Source organism: Oryx dammah, unplaced genomic scaffold, assembly GCF_014754425.2.
Source record: "Oryx dammah isolate SB20612 unplaced genomic scaffold, SCBI_Odam_1.1 HiC_scaffold_21, whole genome shotgun sequence".
Lineage (NCBI taxonomy): Eukaryota > Metazoa > Chordata > Mammalia > Artiodactyla > Bovidae > Oryx > Oryx dammah.
In genome coordinates this window covers 15,911,146-15,926,264 of record NW_024070205.1, presented here as the reverse complement: position 1 = coordinate 15,926,264, position 15,119 = coordinate 15,911,146, and the positions used below count along the sequence as shown (strand labels likewise).

The 15,119-nt window shown below is 44.6% G+C and overlaps 1 protein-coding gene across 1 annotated transcript in view; it reads right to left on the bottom strand.

Moving 5' to 3' along the window:
- Window positions 1–15,119, bottom strand: part of COLGALT2 (collagen beta(1-O)galactosyltransferase 2) — a 118,006-nt gene that overhangs the window by 27,747 nt on the left and 75,140 nt on the right. The window contains exons 5-6 of the mRNA XM_040263816.1: window positions 10,059–10,263; window positions 3,354–3,473 (exon numbers count right to left, since the gene is read on the bottom strand). Coding sequence (XP_040119750.1) covers window positions 3,354–3,473; window positions 10,059–10,263 — 325 coding nt within the window. The remainder of the gene's footprint in view (window positions 1–3,353; window positions 3,474–10,058; window positions 10,264–15,119) is intronic.

Genomic DNA, 15,119 nt, shown 5'->3' with positions numbered 1-15,119 from the left:
TCGCACCCACCCAGGATCTGTCCTCTTCCTTCTCTAGGCTCTCCAGCCAAGTAAGTTCACACTGTTCCATGGCTTCGAATATCTTTTTAATGCTGATGACTCTCAAGTGTCTGTTTCCAACTGGAGTCTCTTTCCTGAAGTCTAGACTCACATATTCAAATGTCTCCTAATCTCTCCATTCAGATGTCTAATATATATCTTAAGCTTACATGGCCACAACTTCCCTTCCAAATCTTTCCCCATAAAGCCTCTCCAATTTCATTAAATGATACACTAGGCCAAACTCCTGGAGTCATCTTTGATTCCTTTCTTTCCTTCATTGGCTGCATCCAGGTCTCTGTAAGTCCTGTTGGCTCTACCCTCAAAATATATCCCAAATCCACCTGCTTGTCATCACCTCCCGGCTACAGTTTGCATTCCAACCACCATTATTTCTCACCAGGAGAGATGTACTGGTCCCTTTACACGCCAGTATCCACACCACAGCATGAATGATTTATGTAAATATATAAACCACATCATGTCACTCTCCCTCCCCCATCCACATGGAATCCTATTACTCTTAGAATAAAAATCTGAATCCCTTACTGTGGCCACAGGCTGTGCATGGTCTAGAGAGGGTCAAGGACAGATTCCAGGGACTAGAGCAAAGGGATGGTTTGGGGATGATTCAAGAGCATTACATTGATTGTGCACTTTATTTCTATTACTATTATGTCAGCTCCACTGCAGATCATCGGGCATTAGATCCTGGAGGCTGGCAACTCCCGCTGTGGAGGAAAAGAAGAGAGGGCTCTGGCCAGCCTCTCTGAGCTGACATCTACTTGGAATCAAGACTGACAGTCATGCAATGGGGCTGATAAGGGAAGGCACATTACCAAGCACTGAATGGAGTCCTAATAACAGGAACACTCTCAGCCTTTTGGAGTTGATGTCTATTCTTTTATGTGCTCCTCTCAACCCTGCAAAGTCAGTGTTCTTAATCCTTACTCCACAGATAAAGGAACTAAAGCTTTGAGAGGTTGTTTGGTAAAGCATCTGTCTACAATGCGGGAGACCTGGGTTCGATCCCTGGGTCAGGAAGATCCCCTGGAGAAGGAAATGGCAATCCACTCCAGTACTATTGCCTGGAAAATCCCATGGACGGAGGAGCCAGGTAGGCTACAGTCCATGGGGTCGTAAAGAGTCGGACACGACTGAGCAACTTCACTTTCACTTTCTCTCTACCTACATGACACAGCCTGAGTTCAAGTCTGTGAGTCTAACTTCATGATCAGAGCTCTTTGTGACACAGGTTTTATTCATTTGCTCATTGTTTCATTGCCTGGTCATGCATTCAGCAAATATTTGTCCGTTACCAATTATATATCAAGGACTGTGCTGGGTGTTTGACAGAGAAGGCAATAAGATACTGCCCTTGGCCTCTGGGTGACTGATATTTTGCAAACACAGTCCTGTGTAAATACAGTAGGAGACCTTGCTATTTAAAGGGATCTTCTGATGAATCTTTATTATTATTATTGCCCTTCTTACCTTCTGGTCCTAACTATGTTTCTTAAAAGAAACATTTCTGTTCTTCTCTGTGTCCCTGATTTTTAATTACTTCTCAAACACTTTAAATTCTGAGCCAGCCTTTTCTGAAACCATCCTTTTTATGGAAATTAGCTGAAAAAACTCACTGGACTCTTTTTCAGTCCCTCACTTGAACTTCCTTCTAGAGCTCATGTTCCTGTGTTCTTAAAATTCTATGATATCACATTATCTTGTTGATGAATCCCCACTTAACATCTTTAGACTTGATAGAACTTAAGGGTCAGATTCATCTCTCCATCTATCCACTGGGCAGTTTGTTTATTTATTCAACAAAGATTTGCTGGGTGCCTCCTAGGCAGCAGGGGATGGGTTATGTCTTGAGACTAACATGAAACAATGAATTTATTGCCTGGGGGTGAGGAGCGGGAAACAGATATTCACAGGCCACTCCAGGTTTTAAAATGAACTCATGATTTTTCTTTGTAAATGTCTTCGTAAATCTACATGTGTTTAACACTCCTACAGTCATTCCAGACACGCAAGGCAGAACTTAGAAGTTTCCCTCAGTCCCTCTTCTGCTCATCCACAAACCTTTGGCTAAGTCTTTTCAAGTCTGTGTCATAAGGTTCATCTCTACTCTCACTGCTCCTGCCCTAGCTCAGATCCTCACCACCTTCTGCCTAGTTTGCCAATGTAATATCCAAAATCTTCACCTCTGACCTGAGACCAGCATCCAGTGCCCTAGGCTGCAGCTATACTTCTCTTACCAAGAGAGTGACCTTTCTAAAGCCAGATTTTAACCTGACGTTTCACTGCTAAAATCTCTTTAAAAGCTCCCTTCCCTTCAGGAAAAGTCCAGAGGTCTTTCTAACTGAGCTTCTGCCCACCTTCCAGCCCTGCTTTCCACTGTGCCTCCCCAGTCACACCCACTGCCCACGTACCCACCTCCTACATGCTAGTGATGAATAACAGAGTTTCCCAGCTACAGAGTGAAGATTCAGTTATGCAAATGTTCCCTCCTCTGCATAGCCATTTCGAAGATTCTCCCCCAAGCAGAGTATATTTGTTACTTTCTCTTTTAAATACCACTGCACATTACACATAATAATTAGTGTAGCCCCTGATTATCAAGCATTTACCAGTTCTGACATCATGCCAGACCCAGAGGCAATATGATACAGTGTTTAAGAACCTGAGTTTTGGAGATAGCAATATGGGCTCAAATCCCAATCTGTCATTTATTTAGCAGAATGATCTAGAGTAAGATACTTACATGCTTTACACCACTTTCACTGAGTTATTATAAGGATTAATGAGACAAAGTACAAAAGATGTTTAGCATGATATCTGCTACATCATAAGCTATTATTAAGTTGAAGTTGTAATTACTGTTTTTGTTAATATACTTTTTATATATATCATGAGGAATTGGCCCCCAAATCCTAGATGTTTTACCTTCATTTCACAACTAAGGAGGTTAGATTACTTGCCTGAAGTCATATACTTAGAAAGCAGCAAAATAAGAGTTTAAATCCATACCACAAAACACCAATATAGCCATTATAACATGGTATGAAATGGATTTACTGTGTACCCAGCTCTCCACCTGGATGGGAAGCTCCCAGGGGGAAAAGCTCCCTGGGGGCAAAGACACATTTCCATGTTTGTATTTCACATAAGGAGAAGTTTGAAACGAATGGACAAATAAACAGCTATGTTTCAGCCAAGGCAGAGTCCAGTCCTGGGAGAGCAGAGAAGCGGCTGATATGGACACAGGGGCAACAGAACACGAGCCGCTACCACCAGCCTGGGTCACTCACTCATGGCTTCTGTCTGCACGTGGATGAGGTTCTCGACTTCCTCCTCCAGGGTCTGCTGGGGCTTCAGGGGGATGGGCAGGTAGCCGTAGTGCTCCCGGTTGCAGAGGTACATCTGGATGCCTGTGGACACAAGAGAGGGACAAAAGCAGCCAATCAGAAAACACACGTCTGGGGCTTCCCAGGTGGCTCAGGGGAAAAGAATCCACCTGCCAGTGCAGGAGACACGGGTTCGATCCCTGGGTGGGGAAGATCCTACATGCCACGGAACAGCTAAGTTTGTGCACCACAAATACTGAGCCCATGCTCTACAGCCTGGGTGCTGCAACTACCGAAGCCCGCATGCCCCAGAGCCTGGGCTCTGCAACAAGAGGGACAGTGACAAGCCTCTACACGCCAAAGAGCAGACCCCACTCGCCACCATTAGAGAAAAGCCCGAGCGGCAGTGAAGATCCAGCACAGCCGAAAACAAACAGATAAATAAAATTCAAAAAAAGAAAATACACTTCTCCATTCTATGATGACCACTAAGGAAAAAGAGACCAGACTGTTTGCCACTGAAATTGAACAAGTAGTTGTTTCGGGCAGGGTATGTAGACCTCAAAAATGCTCCTTTATTAAGAAAGTATAACACAGTATTGGAGGCAAAATAAAAAACCTGGGCGACTCTTCAGCTCAGAGGAAATTGATATTTTCTCTCTGAAGAGAAAGCATCCTCCTGGCCTGGAAGGAACACTAAAGGCACAAAGGGATCAAAAAGGAGGCAAGGAATTCCTGTTCCAGAGAACAGAATGGAACACTGTAATCCATCTACAGGAAATAAAGAGAAGACGAGGAATAAAAGCCACATTTGATATGAAAGCAAACAGGAAAATCCTGTAAGACTGACAGATTATTAAAGCTAACTCTAGGCATATGCAGAACAAAAAATAAAAAACAACGGAAAGTTAAAATTTTCCATGAGTCTCCATGGCTTGATTTCTCCTCTTAGCCCACGTGGACTTGAGTTGACCAACAGACATGAAACTTCTATAAAAGGGTCAGAAAGGGACAAAAGGAAGACTGCATTTCAAGACCTGGTAAGAAGCTGTAGTATGACAATACCAGAGTCAATACCCTCTCGTTTTCAACACCCATCTCTACTGCCCCAGCTGGCTACCTCCAAGAGTTACACAGAATCTTGGTTCAACCAGGGAGCTGGGGATATTGGAATCAAAAGGGCCTCAGAGAGATCCAGCAACTGACAGTCCTGACAAATGAAAAGATTGCTTAAGTAAATAGATGAACCTGCCAAGCTCCGGTCCATGGGTCCAAGCTTCTGATTTGTTAATTTCTACACTCACCTATGCTATCCAGACAGAGAGTGACCTGCAGAGAGACTTTTCTGTTTTGTGCAGATGGCATTTCCTCCAGTCAGCTACATGACCCGACAAATCAGATGAGGCCGTCTCATAGCATTAGCAGAGAAGAACAAAAAAAGAAAAGGGCCTTTCCCCTCCCCGTGACTGAACCCGGTTCCCATCAAGGCTGGACCAGAAAGCACTGTCACTTCTCTTGCCTTCACCAGGAGAACTCACTAGGGCTACTGTTTGTTGACATAAATGCTTCTGAGAAACTTCAAACTCAAATGGACCCACTTGCAAAGTTGTGATGAATTTAGGAAACAGGAGGGAAATGATTTAATGTTTAGGTTGCCTCTCGACCCTAATTAGGGAAATAATTTTACCATTCAACTTTCCAAAGCTTTGGTTATAAAGGAGAGATGGGACCTGGCCAAGCTATCCATCAAGTGTGAGGAGACAAGAAAGGCAGCTTCAGACACGCAAGGTCATAGATAATTACTTGCCATCACACTTCCTCAGACAGTGACTAGATGATGTGGAAGAAGAAGAAAGAAGAGTAGGGGGAGGAAGGAGGAAGAGGATTATAAAAAAAAAAAGAAGAGGACGACGCAGAACAGTGAACAGGAGAGTCAATAAGAGAAGAGCAGATGGTCCCAGGTCCACGACTGTGGCTCCTCTCAGATTGGAGGACATCAGGGAGTTCCAGGAGAATCTTCACACACATCCACAAAGAACATCTGCTGAAATCTGACTGCTCCGAGAAGAGTTCTAGATGATTAGGGATTAGTTTTGGGTTCTATTAGCAATAATAATCAGAGAAGGCAATGGCACCCCACTCCAGTACTCTTGCCTGGAAAATCCCATGGATGGAGGAGCCTGGTAGGCTGCAGTCCATGGGGTCGCTAAGAGTCAGACACGACTGAACAACTTCACTTTCACTTTTCACTGTCATGCATTGGAGAAAGAAATGGCAACCCACTCCAGTGTTCTCGCCTGGAGAATCCCAGGGACGGGGGAGCCTGGTGGGCTGTCGTCTCGGGTTGCACAGAGTCGGACACGACTGAAGTGACTTAGCAGCAGCAGCAATAATAAAACTGAGCAAATAAAAAAAGGCAATTGTTAAGTCATATATGAAAAGAAAACTACCCACAGTCTATAAATGGAATTTGGTTTCCATGATTATAAGAACAAAAACACTGATCATCGCTCTATCAGTACCACATAAATGTCAAGAGAACGGGGCAGATGTCCCTCATGGTCCAGTGGTTGAGAGTCCACCTGCCAATGCGGGGGACATGAATTCAATCCCTAACCCAGCAATATCCCACATGCCATGGGGCAACTGATCCCATGTGCCATAACTACTGAGCCCGCACACTAGAGCCCAAGCTCCACAACAAGAGAAGCCATGGCAATGAGAAGTCTGCACACAGCAACTAGACAGTAGTCCCCAGCTCGCCGCAACTAGAGCAAGCCCATGTGCAACAACAAAGACCCAGCACAGACAAAAATAAAGTAAACAGTAATAACAAAAAGAGGATGGGCTGATGGTGGGAATGTTTTTGCATGGAGTGGGCAATGGAAGGGGACAGAACTAACTCGTCTTCAGTAGTAGAGTCAATTTGCATGCATGCCCAGTCATGTCTGGCTCTTTGCGACCCCATGGACTGGAGACTGGCAGGCTCCTCTGTCTGTGGAATTTTCTAGGCAAGAATACTGGAGTGAGTTTCCGTTTCCTCCTCCAGGGGATCTTCCTGACCCAGGGATTGAACCCGGGTCTCCTGTGTCTCCTGCACTGCAGGCAATTTTTTCTTTTTTTAACTGCTGTGTCACCTGTGAAGCCCAGTAGAGTCCATAGGTATGGCCTAAAGCAAAACCAGAAAGTTGAGAAGTAGCAATTACAGGAGCTCCCTGGTGGTCCAGTGGTTAGGACACTGGGGTCTCATCTCACTGCTGCGGGCCTGGGTTCAATCCTTAATGAGGGCAACTAAGATTCCACAAGCCATGTGGCACAGCCCCAAACCCCAGAAACTTCATTATAAGCATGCTATTTAGAAACCTGGATGTGACTCTTACACTTGTACCACCATCTGAAAGAGTGAAAAGTGTTGGGTCTTCTAAAAGGGGGAAATGGCACAGGATGATGACTGCTAATGTTATAATAAACCAAGGGGGACTCTTTGAACTTGACGTGACTATGTGACTGGATAGTTGGATTGGAATATAAACATTTGAAAAGGAAATGTGCTGATAATTACATCACATCTATAAAAGAGTCTGGTATTCTCAATGAAAGCTAATTCTGGGGCAAACAACTTTCTTTCCAAAAAAGAATGGTGAAGGATACCATATACTGAAGGCCTGTACTTCTCTTAGGAAGGTGGAAAACATTTTCTTGCTCTCATATAGTATGTTAACATTGCAAGATTGATCTACCTACCTTTATCCTTGGTGATGGAAACTCAGAGTCTGAGAACCTGTGCTCTCCCCAAGGTCATCACATAAGTCACTAGTGCTAAACCTCTGTCTCTAAAAAGCCAATGCCAAGTATCTCTCCATGTGCCCAGGGTCTGGAAGCCGAGTCTCAGAATGAGTAGTCACTCTGGACTGCCATCCCTGCACACAGGAGCACTTTTGCTCACTGCCCGTGATGTGCTGGAGCAGCTCTGCCTGCCCATCACCCACATTCTGGCCTCTCTGACTCACAGCAGACACGGTGGATGACTGGCTGGCGCCAAAGATGGTTACTGCGGCCACGATACACAGCCCAGCTCACTGGCCACAGCAGGAGGTGAACTCCCGACCTGGCTTCATAGGAGCCACAGAGGCTTGCCCATGACCCCGTGTTCTCTTCTTGGGCTGGATGGGCAGCCACACCCCAGCACCCTTGGATTGCTCCTCTCATTCATCACCCACGTGTGGCAATGTCTGGAGTCGGAGGTGAAAGATTAAGGTTCAAGGTTTGTGGTTAGATGGTCCTGCCTGGGACATGTGGACCTTCTCTTTCCTTCTGGATATTTACAAAATAGTAGTCCAATGGATGATCCATAGCCGGGGAGCTTCATAAGAGTGAGAACAAATGAATATAAATCATTTTTCATCTTATTCTTTCAAGAGAGAAGGGAAGTGTTTTGCTTTGAAATTAAGAGGGAAAGAGCTTAGAAACACTCCATGGGCTGTGCAGGACTTGAGGCTCATTTAAGTCTCATCTAAAAATACTCGAAGCAGAGTAAAAGTGCCACCTTAGAACCACATGACTGTCAGGAAAGCTTTGTCATTCTCCCAAATGACAGTCATTCTTTCTTGTCTTGACTCCTGCCCTGTTCACAGTTTATACCACTAATCTGACCTTCAGCTTTCACTGCTTCATAACTATTACTTATGTTTCCGCATGTAAAGATCTTACCTCCCTAGCTGTCACAGAGCCTAACACAATGCTAGGTGCAGCAGGAAAGCCTAGAGGACTGATCCTCTCCCCTAGCTTTTCTGCCTCTCCTCTCCCCACCTGAATCACCCAACAGCTCTGCACCTCTGCACCTGCTTTCAATGTCCTGGGTAGGCCCACAGGAATCTGACCAATAAAGCATGAAATCCAAGTGGACAGCCCAAGCAAGGGGCATAGCTGAAAAATTCCTATCCAGCTTGTGTCATTCTTCCAGCTCCAAATCCAATTCTTGGTTTAAAAGATATATCATAATAATTTAGTGCCTGGGTCACAATAATGCCTCGTGCAATGTTTATCAAGGAGGCCTTTGTTAGGCACGGATCATTATTGTAATTGTTAATAGCTCACTTTCTTGAAACATCCTTATTTCAAGCTCTTAAGCCAAGGCACTGGCGCAAGTTGAAGGATTGGGAAGGCCTTGAGTTTGCTTCCATCCTGGAGAAATCAGAGCCAATTACAGACCATGTGGAAAGAAGCAGTTACCATTAACCTTGACACAAGGATTTTCACCAAAACCTCCAATCTACATGAGGATAAGAACCTTGCTTTTGCCCTGACACAGTCCTAAAAAGTGTCTATACCTGGCCAAAGAGTCTAAATGGCTCTAGCAGGCAAGGGGAAAAAAGCCAGCATTCCACATTTCCACCAAATATTCTCATTTCTGCCAAATTTACAACGGATGAGTGGACACCTATGGCTTCTAGGATAGCCTGATGGGAGCTGTAACTTGAATCTATATTAATATTCTCACCTGCCAGCAGCCTGCCTCAGTCACCTGCAGTCTGTAGATGATCCCATCCACCTTGACTGTATGGCCACATGAATTTATACACCATTCACCTGGTTTCTAAACTCACAGTTCCAAGTGGTTAAGTGACACACTCCTGGCTCATTGATAATGGGAGCTGCCCTCTGTCAGGAAGGTCTGAATGACCCTCAGAAAGCTTTGCTTTCAGGATATCATGTATCTTCGTGTCGACCTGCTTTAGTGAACTATATCCTCTCTGATTGCTTGTGCAAGTGACACAAGGGTAATAACTTATTTTCCTACTGACTTGTCTTCCTCAAAATTCTACAAGGGTTCACAAAAGAGTTAAGTCTGGCTTTGTTTTTCCTTCCACGAGGACTGTGGCAGAGACAGCTAGCTGCCTCCCAAAATCTGTCTTCTCCTAGTTATAGAGAGAGAATTGGGGCTCTAGATTGCACAGAAGAAAGATGATATTCTGAGCCTCCCTTATAGCTAGGAGTTGTCTTATGACTAAACCTGGCTACTGGGCTATGCAAGGTAGTGATGTGTTCAGTTTTTAGATGGTACCCTTTCAGGACAGGAGAGTGCCCTCCCCTCTCTGGTTTTCACCTGATGACTGAAATATTACATCCATAATGATGAGACATCTCAGATCATATGATTAAGGGGTTAATACTTCAGAGAGAGTGGAGAAAACAATAGAGAAGGAGCCTGGGTCTCTGAAAACTTTGTGGAACACAGTCACTATACTAGCTCACTTATTTGAAAAGAAATAAACAGCCATTTTTAAAGTCTGGGTCTTTCCAGTGTGGTTCTGGACCTCTGTCACAGTTTTCTAATTAATAAAAGGACTTCTTTAATGAGCAGAGAATGCAATTGCAACATCAAGAGCCAATCACTTGCCTCTGGCCATGATCACCACATTTTTTTTAAAAGAGAGACTGGATTCTTGGGTAGGGGCCAGCTCTGGCTTCTGGTCATTGGTGCTCATGGAGACAGGAACCCAGAGGGTGCTGATATGGTTACTGCAGATAACTGAGTGCCTCCAACACTACCTCAATAGGAAGCCCATTTCCTTACTTAGAGTGTTTTATTATAAAACGCACAAAACAAAGGAGCTGGTCGTTTGCAGCATCTCCACGGTGGCAATACAACATGTGTACAAACAGTACCTGCTTGCCTGCTGGAGAAGGCAAAGACGATGATGTCATCAAAGGTCCAGGTGTAGTCCTGGTGCGGGGGATAGAACGTCAGCTTGGCAGAGGCTTCCTTCCTGAGGTCAATTAGGAACGTGGAGTGAACCATGGGGACGGGAAAGCAGCCCAACCTCTTCCATTCTCTAATCTGAAGATAGTCCGGGGTCCGTTTATAGAAGCCCTGGAAAGAGCAAATGTGTGGGTTATTTTCTCTGATCTGAGGGCTTTCCCTTTCCCAACCTTCCATTAGGGGGACTCCTAATGGACTGCAAGGAGATCCAACCAGTCCATTCTAAAGGAGATCAGCCCTGGGTGTTCTTTGGAAGGAATGATGCTAAAGCTGAAACTCCAGTACTTTGGCCACCTCATGCAAAGACTTGACTCATTGGAAAAGGCTCTGATGCTGGGAGGGATTGGGGACAGGAGGAAAAGGGGATGACAGAGGATGAGATGGCTGGATGGCATCACCGACTCGATGGACATGAGTTTGGGTGAACTCCGGGAGTTGGTGATGGACAGGAAGACCTGGTGTGCTGCAATTCAGGGGGTCGCAAAGAGTCAGACATGACTGAGCGATTGAACTGAACTGAACTGAATGAACACCAGTACCAATCCTGGAGAAAAGTCACCTTCTCTCTTCTTTATCTTGGCCTATGAATTTCCAACTGAGTTTAAGAAATGCTACTTACATTAAAAAAATCTTAAAAGGGTCTTGTTATCAGAAACAGTTTTGGTTTCAGCACATCTCTTCATTTAGCAGCTTAATAAGAATATATTTTATGTATACGATGTTACTGAATATGTAGATGATGTCATTGACTATATGTATATGACGTGTGAGCAGTCAGAGGTGGTTGAGCAGAGCAGTGGAAAGCACATGTTCTGGGATCTGGCTGCCTGAGTTCAAGTCCTGCCTCAGCTGCTACTGCATGAAGGTGTTGGTTAGGCCACTCAGCCTTACTGGGTCTATTTCCTCATTGTGAAATAGGAATGATAGCACCATCTACTCCATGGGGTTCTCTGTCAAGTAAGGAAAAACCTGAAAAATGCTTAGAATAGTGCCCAGCACCAAGAAAGCATCAATAAATATTGGCTGTTATTAAAATTACATTACACTGGCTGATTTTTAAAATTTTTAATTCAAATATAATTGCTTTAAAATGTTGTGTTGGTTTCTGTTGTACAACAACATGAATCAGGTAGGTGTTGCATGTTAGTCACTCAGTCGTGTCCAACTCTTTGTGACCCCATGGACTCTAGCCAGCCAAGCTCCTTAGTCCATGGGGTTTTCCAGACAAGAATACTGGAGTGGGTCGCCATTTCCTTCTCCAGGGTGAATCAGCTATTCAGTTCAGTTCAGTCGCTCAGTCGTGTCCGACTCTTTGCGACCCCATGAATCACAGCACGCCAGGCCTCCCTGTCCATCACCAACTCCCAGAGTTCACTCAGACTCACGTCCATCGCATCAGTGATGCCATCCAACCATCTCATCCTCTGTCATCCTCTTCTCCTCCTGCCCCCAATCCCTCCCAGCATCAGAGTCTTTTCCAATGAGTCAACTCTTCACATGAGGTGGCCAAAGTACTGGAGTTTCAGCTTTAGCATCATTCCTTCCAAAGAACACCCAGGGCTGATCTCCTTTAGAATGGACTGGTTGGATCTCCTTGCAGTCCAAGGGACTCTCAAGAGTCTTCTCCAACACCACAGTTCAAAAGCATCAATTCTTCGGCACTCAGCCGTCTTCACAGTCCAACTCTCACGTCCGTACATGACCACAGGAAAAACCAGAGCCTTGACCAGACGGACCTTAGTCGGCAAAGTAATGTCTCTGCTTTTGAATATACTATCTAGGTTGGTCATAACTTTCCTTCCAAGGAGTAAACGTCTTTTAATTTCATGGCTGCAATCACCATCTGCAGTGATTTTGGAGCCCCCAAAAATAAAGTCTGATACTGTTTCCACTGTTTCTCCATCTATTTCCCATGAAGTGATGGGACTGGATGCCATGATCTTTGTTTTCTGAATGTTGAGCTCTAGGCCAACTTTTTCACTCTCCACTTTCACTTTCATCAAGAGGCTTTTTATTTCCTCTTCACTTTCTGCCATAAGGTGCTATATGTATACATATATCCCTTCACTCTTGCGCCTCCCTTCCACCCCCATCCCACCCCTCTAGGTCATCACAGAGCACAGAGCTGAGGTCCCTGTGTTATACAGCAGCTTCCCACTAGCTATCTATTTTACACATGGTAGCATATATATGCGGAGAAGGCAATGGCACCCCACTCCAGTACTCTTGCCTGGAAAATCCCATGGATGGAGGAGCCTGGTGCGCTGCAGACCATGGGGTCGCAAAGAGTCGGACACGACTGAGCGACTTCACTCTCACTTTTTACTTTCATGCATTGGAGAAGGAAATGGCAACCCACTCCAGCGTTCTTGCCTGGAGAATCCCAGGGACAAGGGAGCTTGGTGGGCTGCCGTCTATGGGTTCGCACAGAGTCAGACACGACTGAAGCGACTTAGCAGCATCAGCAGCATATATGTGTCAATGCTACTCTCCCAATTTGCCCCCCTATTCCTTCCCACCATTTCCCCAAGCCTGTTCTTGACATCTGTGTCTCTGTTTCAGCCTTGCAAATAGGTTCGTCAGTAGAATTTTTCCAGATTCCATATATGCGCAATACTGAATATTAATATATGGTATTTGTTTTCCTCTTTCTGACTTGTTGTTTAGTTGCAAAGTCGTGTCCAACTCTTTTGCAGCCTATGGACTGCAGCCCACAAGGCTCCTCTGTCCATGAGATCTCCCAGGCAAGAACACTGGAATGAGTCACCACTCCCTTTTCCAGGGGATCTTCCCAACCCAGGAATCAAACCAGTGTCTCCTGCACTGCAGGTAGATTCTTTACAGCTGAGCCCCCAGGGAAGCCCTCCTTTCTGACTTACTTCACTCTGTGTTTTTAACTAAACATGCAATACTTAAACATATTAATGTGGCCTTCTTCCAATGCAGTGATTTATTCACTATTCTGGTGGAGCTGCCACTGCTGCATGTGTTTTGGGGGGATTCCTCTTTGAAAGTTCCCTCTGGGCAAGTACACAATACAACCAATGCCCTTACTCTGTGGTTCTGAACACACTGGTTTGGAGTAACCCAGCTTGCTTTCCCTCCAAGCTCAACTGTTCATTCAACAAACATCTCCTGAATGCCTACTGCAGTCCAAGCTGTGTGAGATGTTGGAGACAAAGCAGTCAATCAACAGTACCAGCTTTAGCCCATAGGCATGCAGAATCCACTGGAGCTTTATACGCCAGTGGCACCAATTACGTAACTTGACTATTGCCAAAGCTCAAATCCATTCCAGAGAGGATGAAGATGTGTCTCAACAAAATATACTTTAAAGCATGTGGAAGCTTGGAAAGGCATTTTTAAATACATCTGAGGCAACAGCAGGCTCATGGAACAAGTGTAAAACTTCACAGGGCCAGGACTCTGAAGAGCACCATACCCAGCAGTTGCACAAGTTCTCGCATATTCCTTAATCAGTCACATTACTTTGGGGTCACACTTTCTGCAGTGGTGTCCCTACCCACACCGTAGGCACTATAGCCTCTTCTCTAGCATTTCTTTTAGTGTGCAGACTAGTGTTCTAGTCTAGCTAATGCTCAAACTGACCATGTGATAAGGTACAAGGGGATTACCAAAGAAGCCTCAGAAGATATGTGCCTCAGCATCATCTGAACCATCTAGCTGATCAATCTTACTCTATGCTTCACCTCTTCAAGCCTAAGTTTCTCCTCCGGAAAAGATGGGGTAAAAACTGATGTGTTGATCTCCCAGGGTTGTAGAAGGGATCACATGTGATCCAGTCTATGAACATACCTTGGAAATTGTAATGCATCAGATGAAGAATTATTATTCTCACAATTTTTTTATTAGCCTTTAACAAAGACTACTTAACATCTTTCAGCTTACTAGTATTCTTCCAAGGGATAGAAGAATTTTTCCAAGGGATAAAGGGAAAACTGGTTCTTTAGAGAAACTGCCTAGGAACACACACCAAATGCAAAGTTCTAGGCTACTTAGGAACGATATTCTCAGACAGAGGAGCTTGGAAAATTCATGAGGATGAATCACAGAATACCCCGGGGACAGGGAGGAAGGAAGCAGAGAAGGAAGGAGAGAAAGAGACCTCATATGCTTCCTGCAGAGAGGTGGAGGCAACAGATGCGTCTCTTTTTCCACATAAACTGAATATTGTCGGTAATCATTCCTACTTAGTGACCAGACATAATCGAGGTCATGTTGTTTTGAATGTGTTTAAAGGCACTGGACACCAAGGCTTGACTTAAGCTTATGAAGTCACTGGCTGTTTCTGTTCCTGCCCTCGCAGAAGCCTGACTGAGGACGACAGAAAGCCAGAAACAGCCACAACTAAGAATTGCCCCCCAATTGCTTAGATTTTACTTTCACTGTGCAAAGTAAGTGAGCTTTTCATATTAAAGCAAATAAGACAACAGAAACCGGAAGGCCACAGTTATGAGGATAATCCGCTCTCCATGCTGGTATCTGTGCATGACTCATTAAAATCACCCTAGAGTGCTGCTGCCATGGTAAGTGCTGCAGATTATTAACTGAGAATGTATGAACTAAATTTAATATAATATCTTCTCCTCAAGGAATGAATTGGCTTTTATAAATATAAACTTAATGCGTCCCTAGAAGAGATGTGGATACCATACATTCAAAATCCCTTGGAACTGCAGGAAACATTTGTTAACAAAGGAGCAATGCCCACTCCGGTCGTGTGCAAGAGCCATGGACTTAAATTTTCAGGGAGTTTGCAAGCCAGTTGTCATGTTGATAGTTTAAAATCTGTAAAAACAAAAGTCATGCTAACACCCACCATTCTAAGAAAACCACTAACAGCAAGCTTTGCATGTGCTTAATAATTATATTCAGTGACCACACTTCAATTGACTTAACCTTCCTCTCAGCTTAAACAACATTTGCATGGTGGGAGTACTGACACC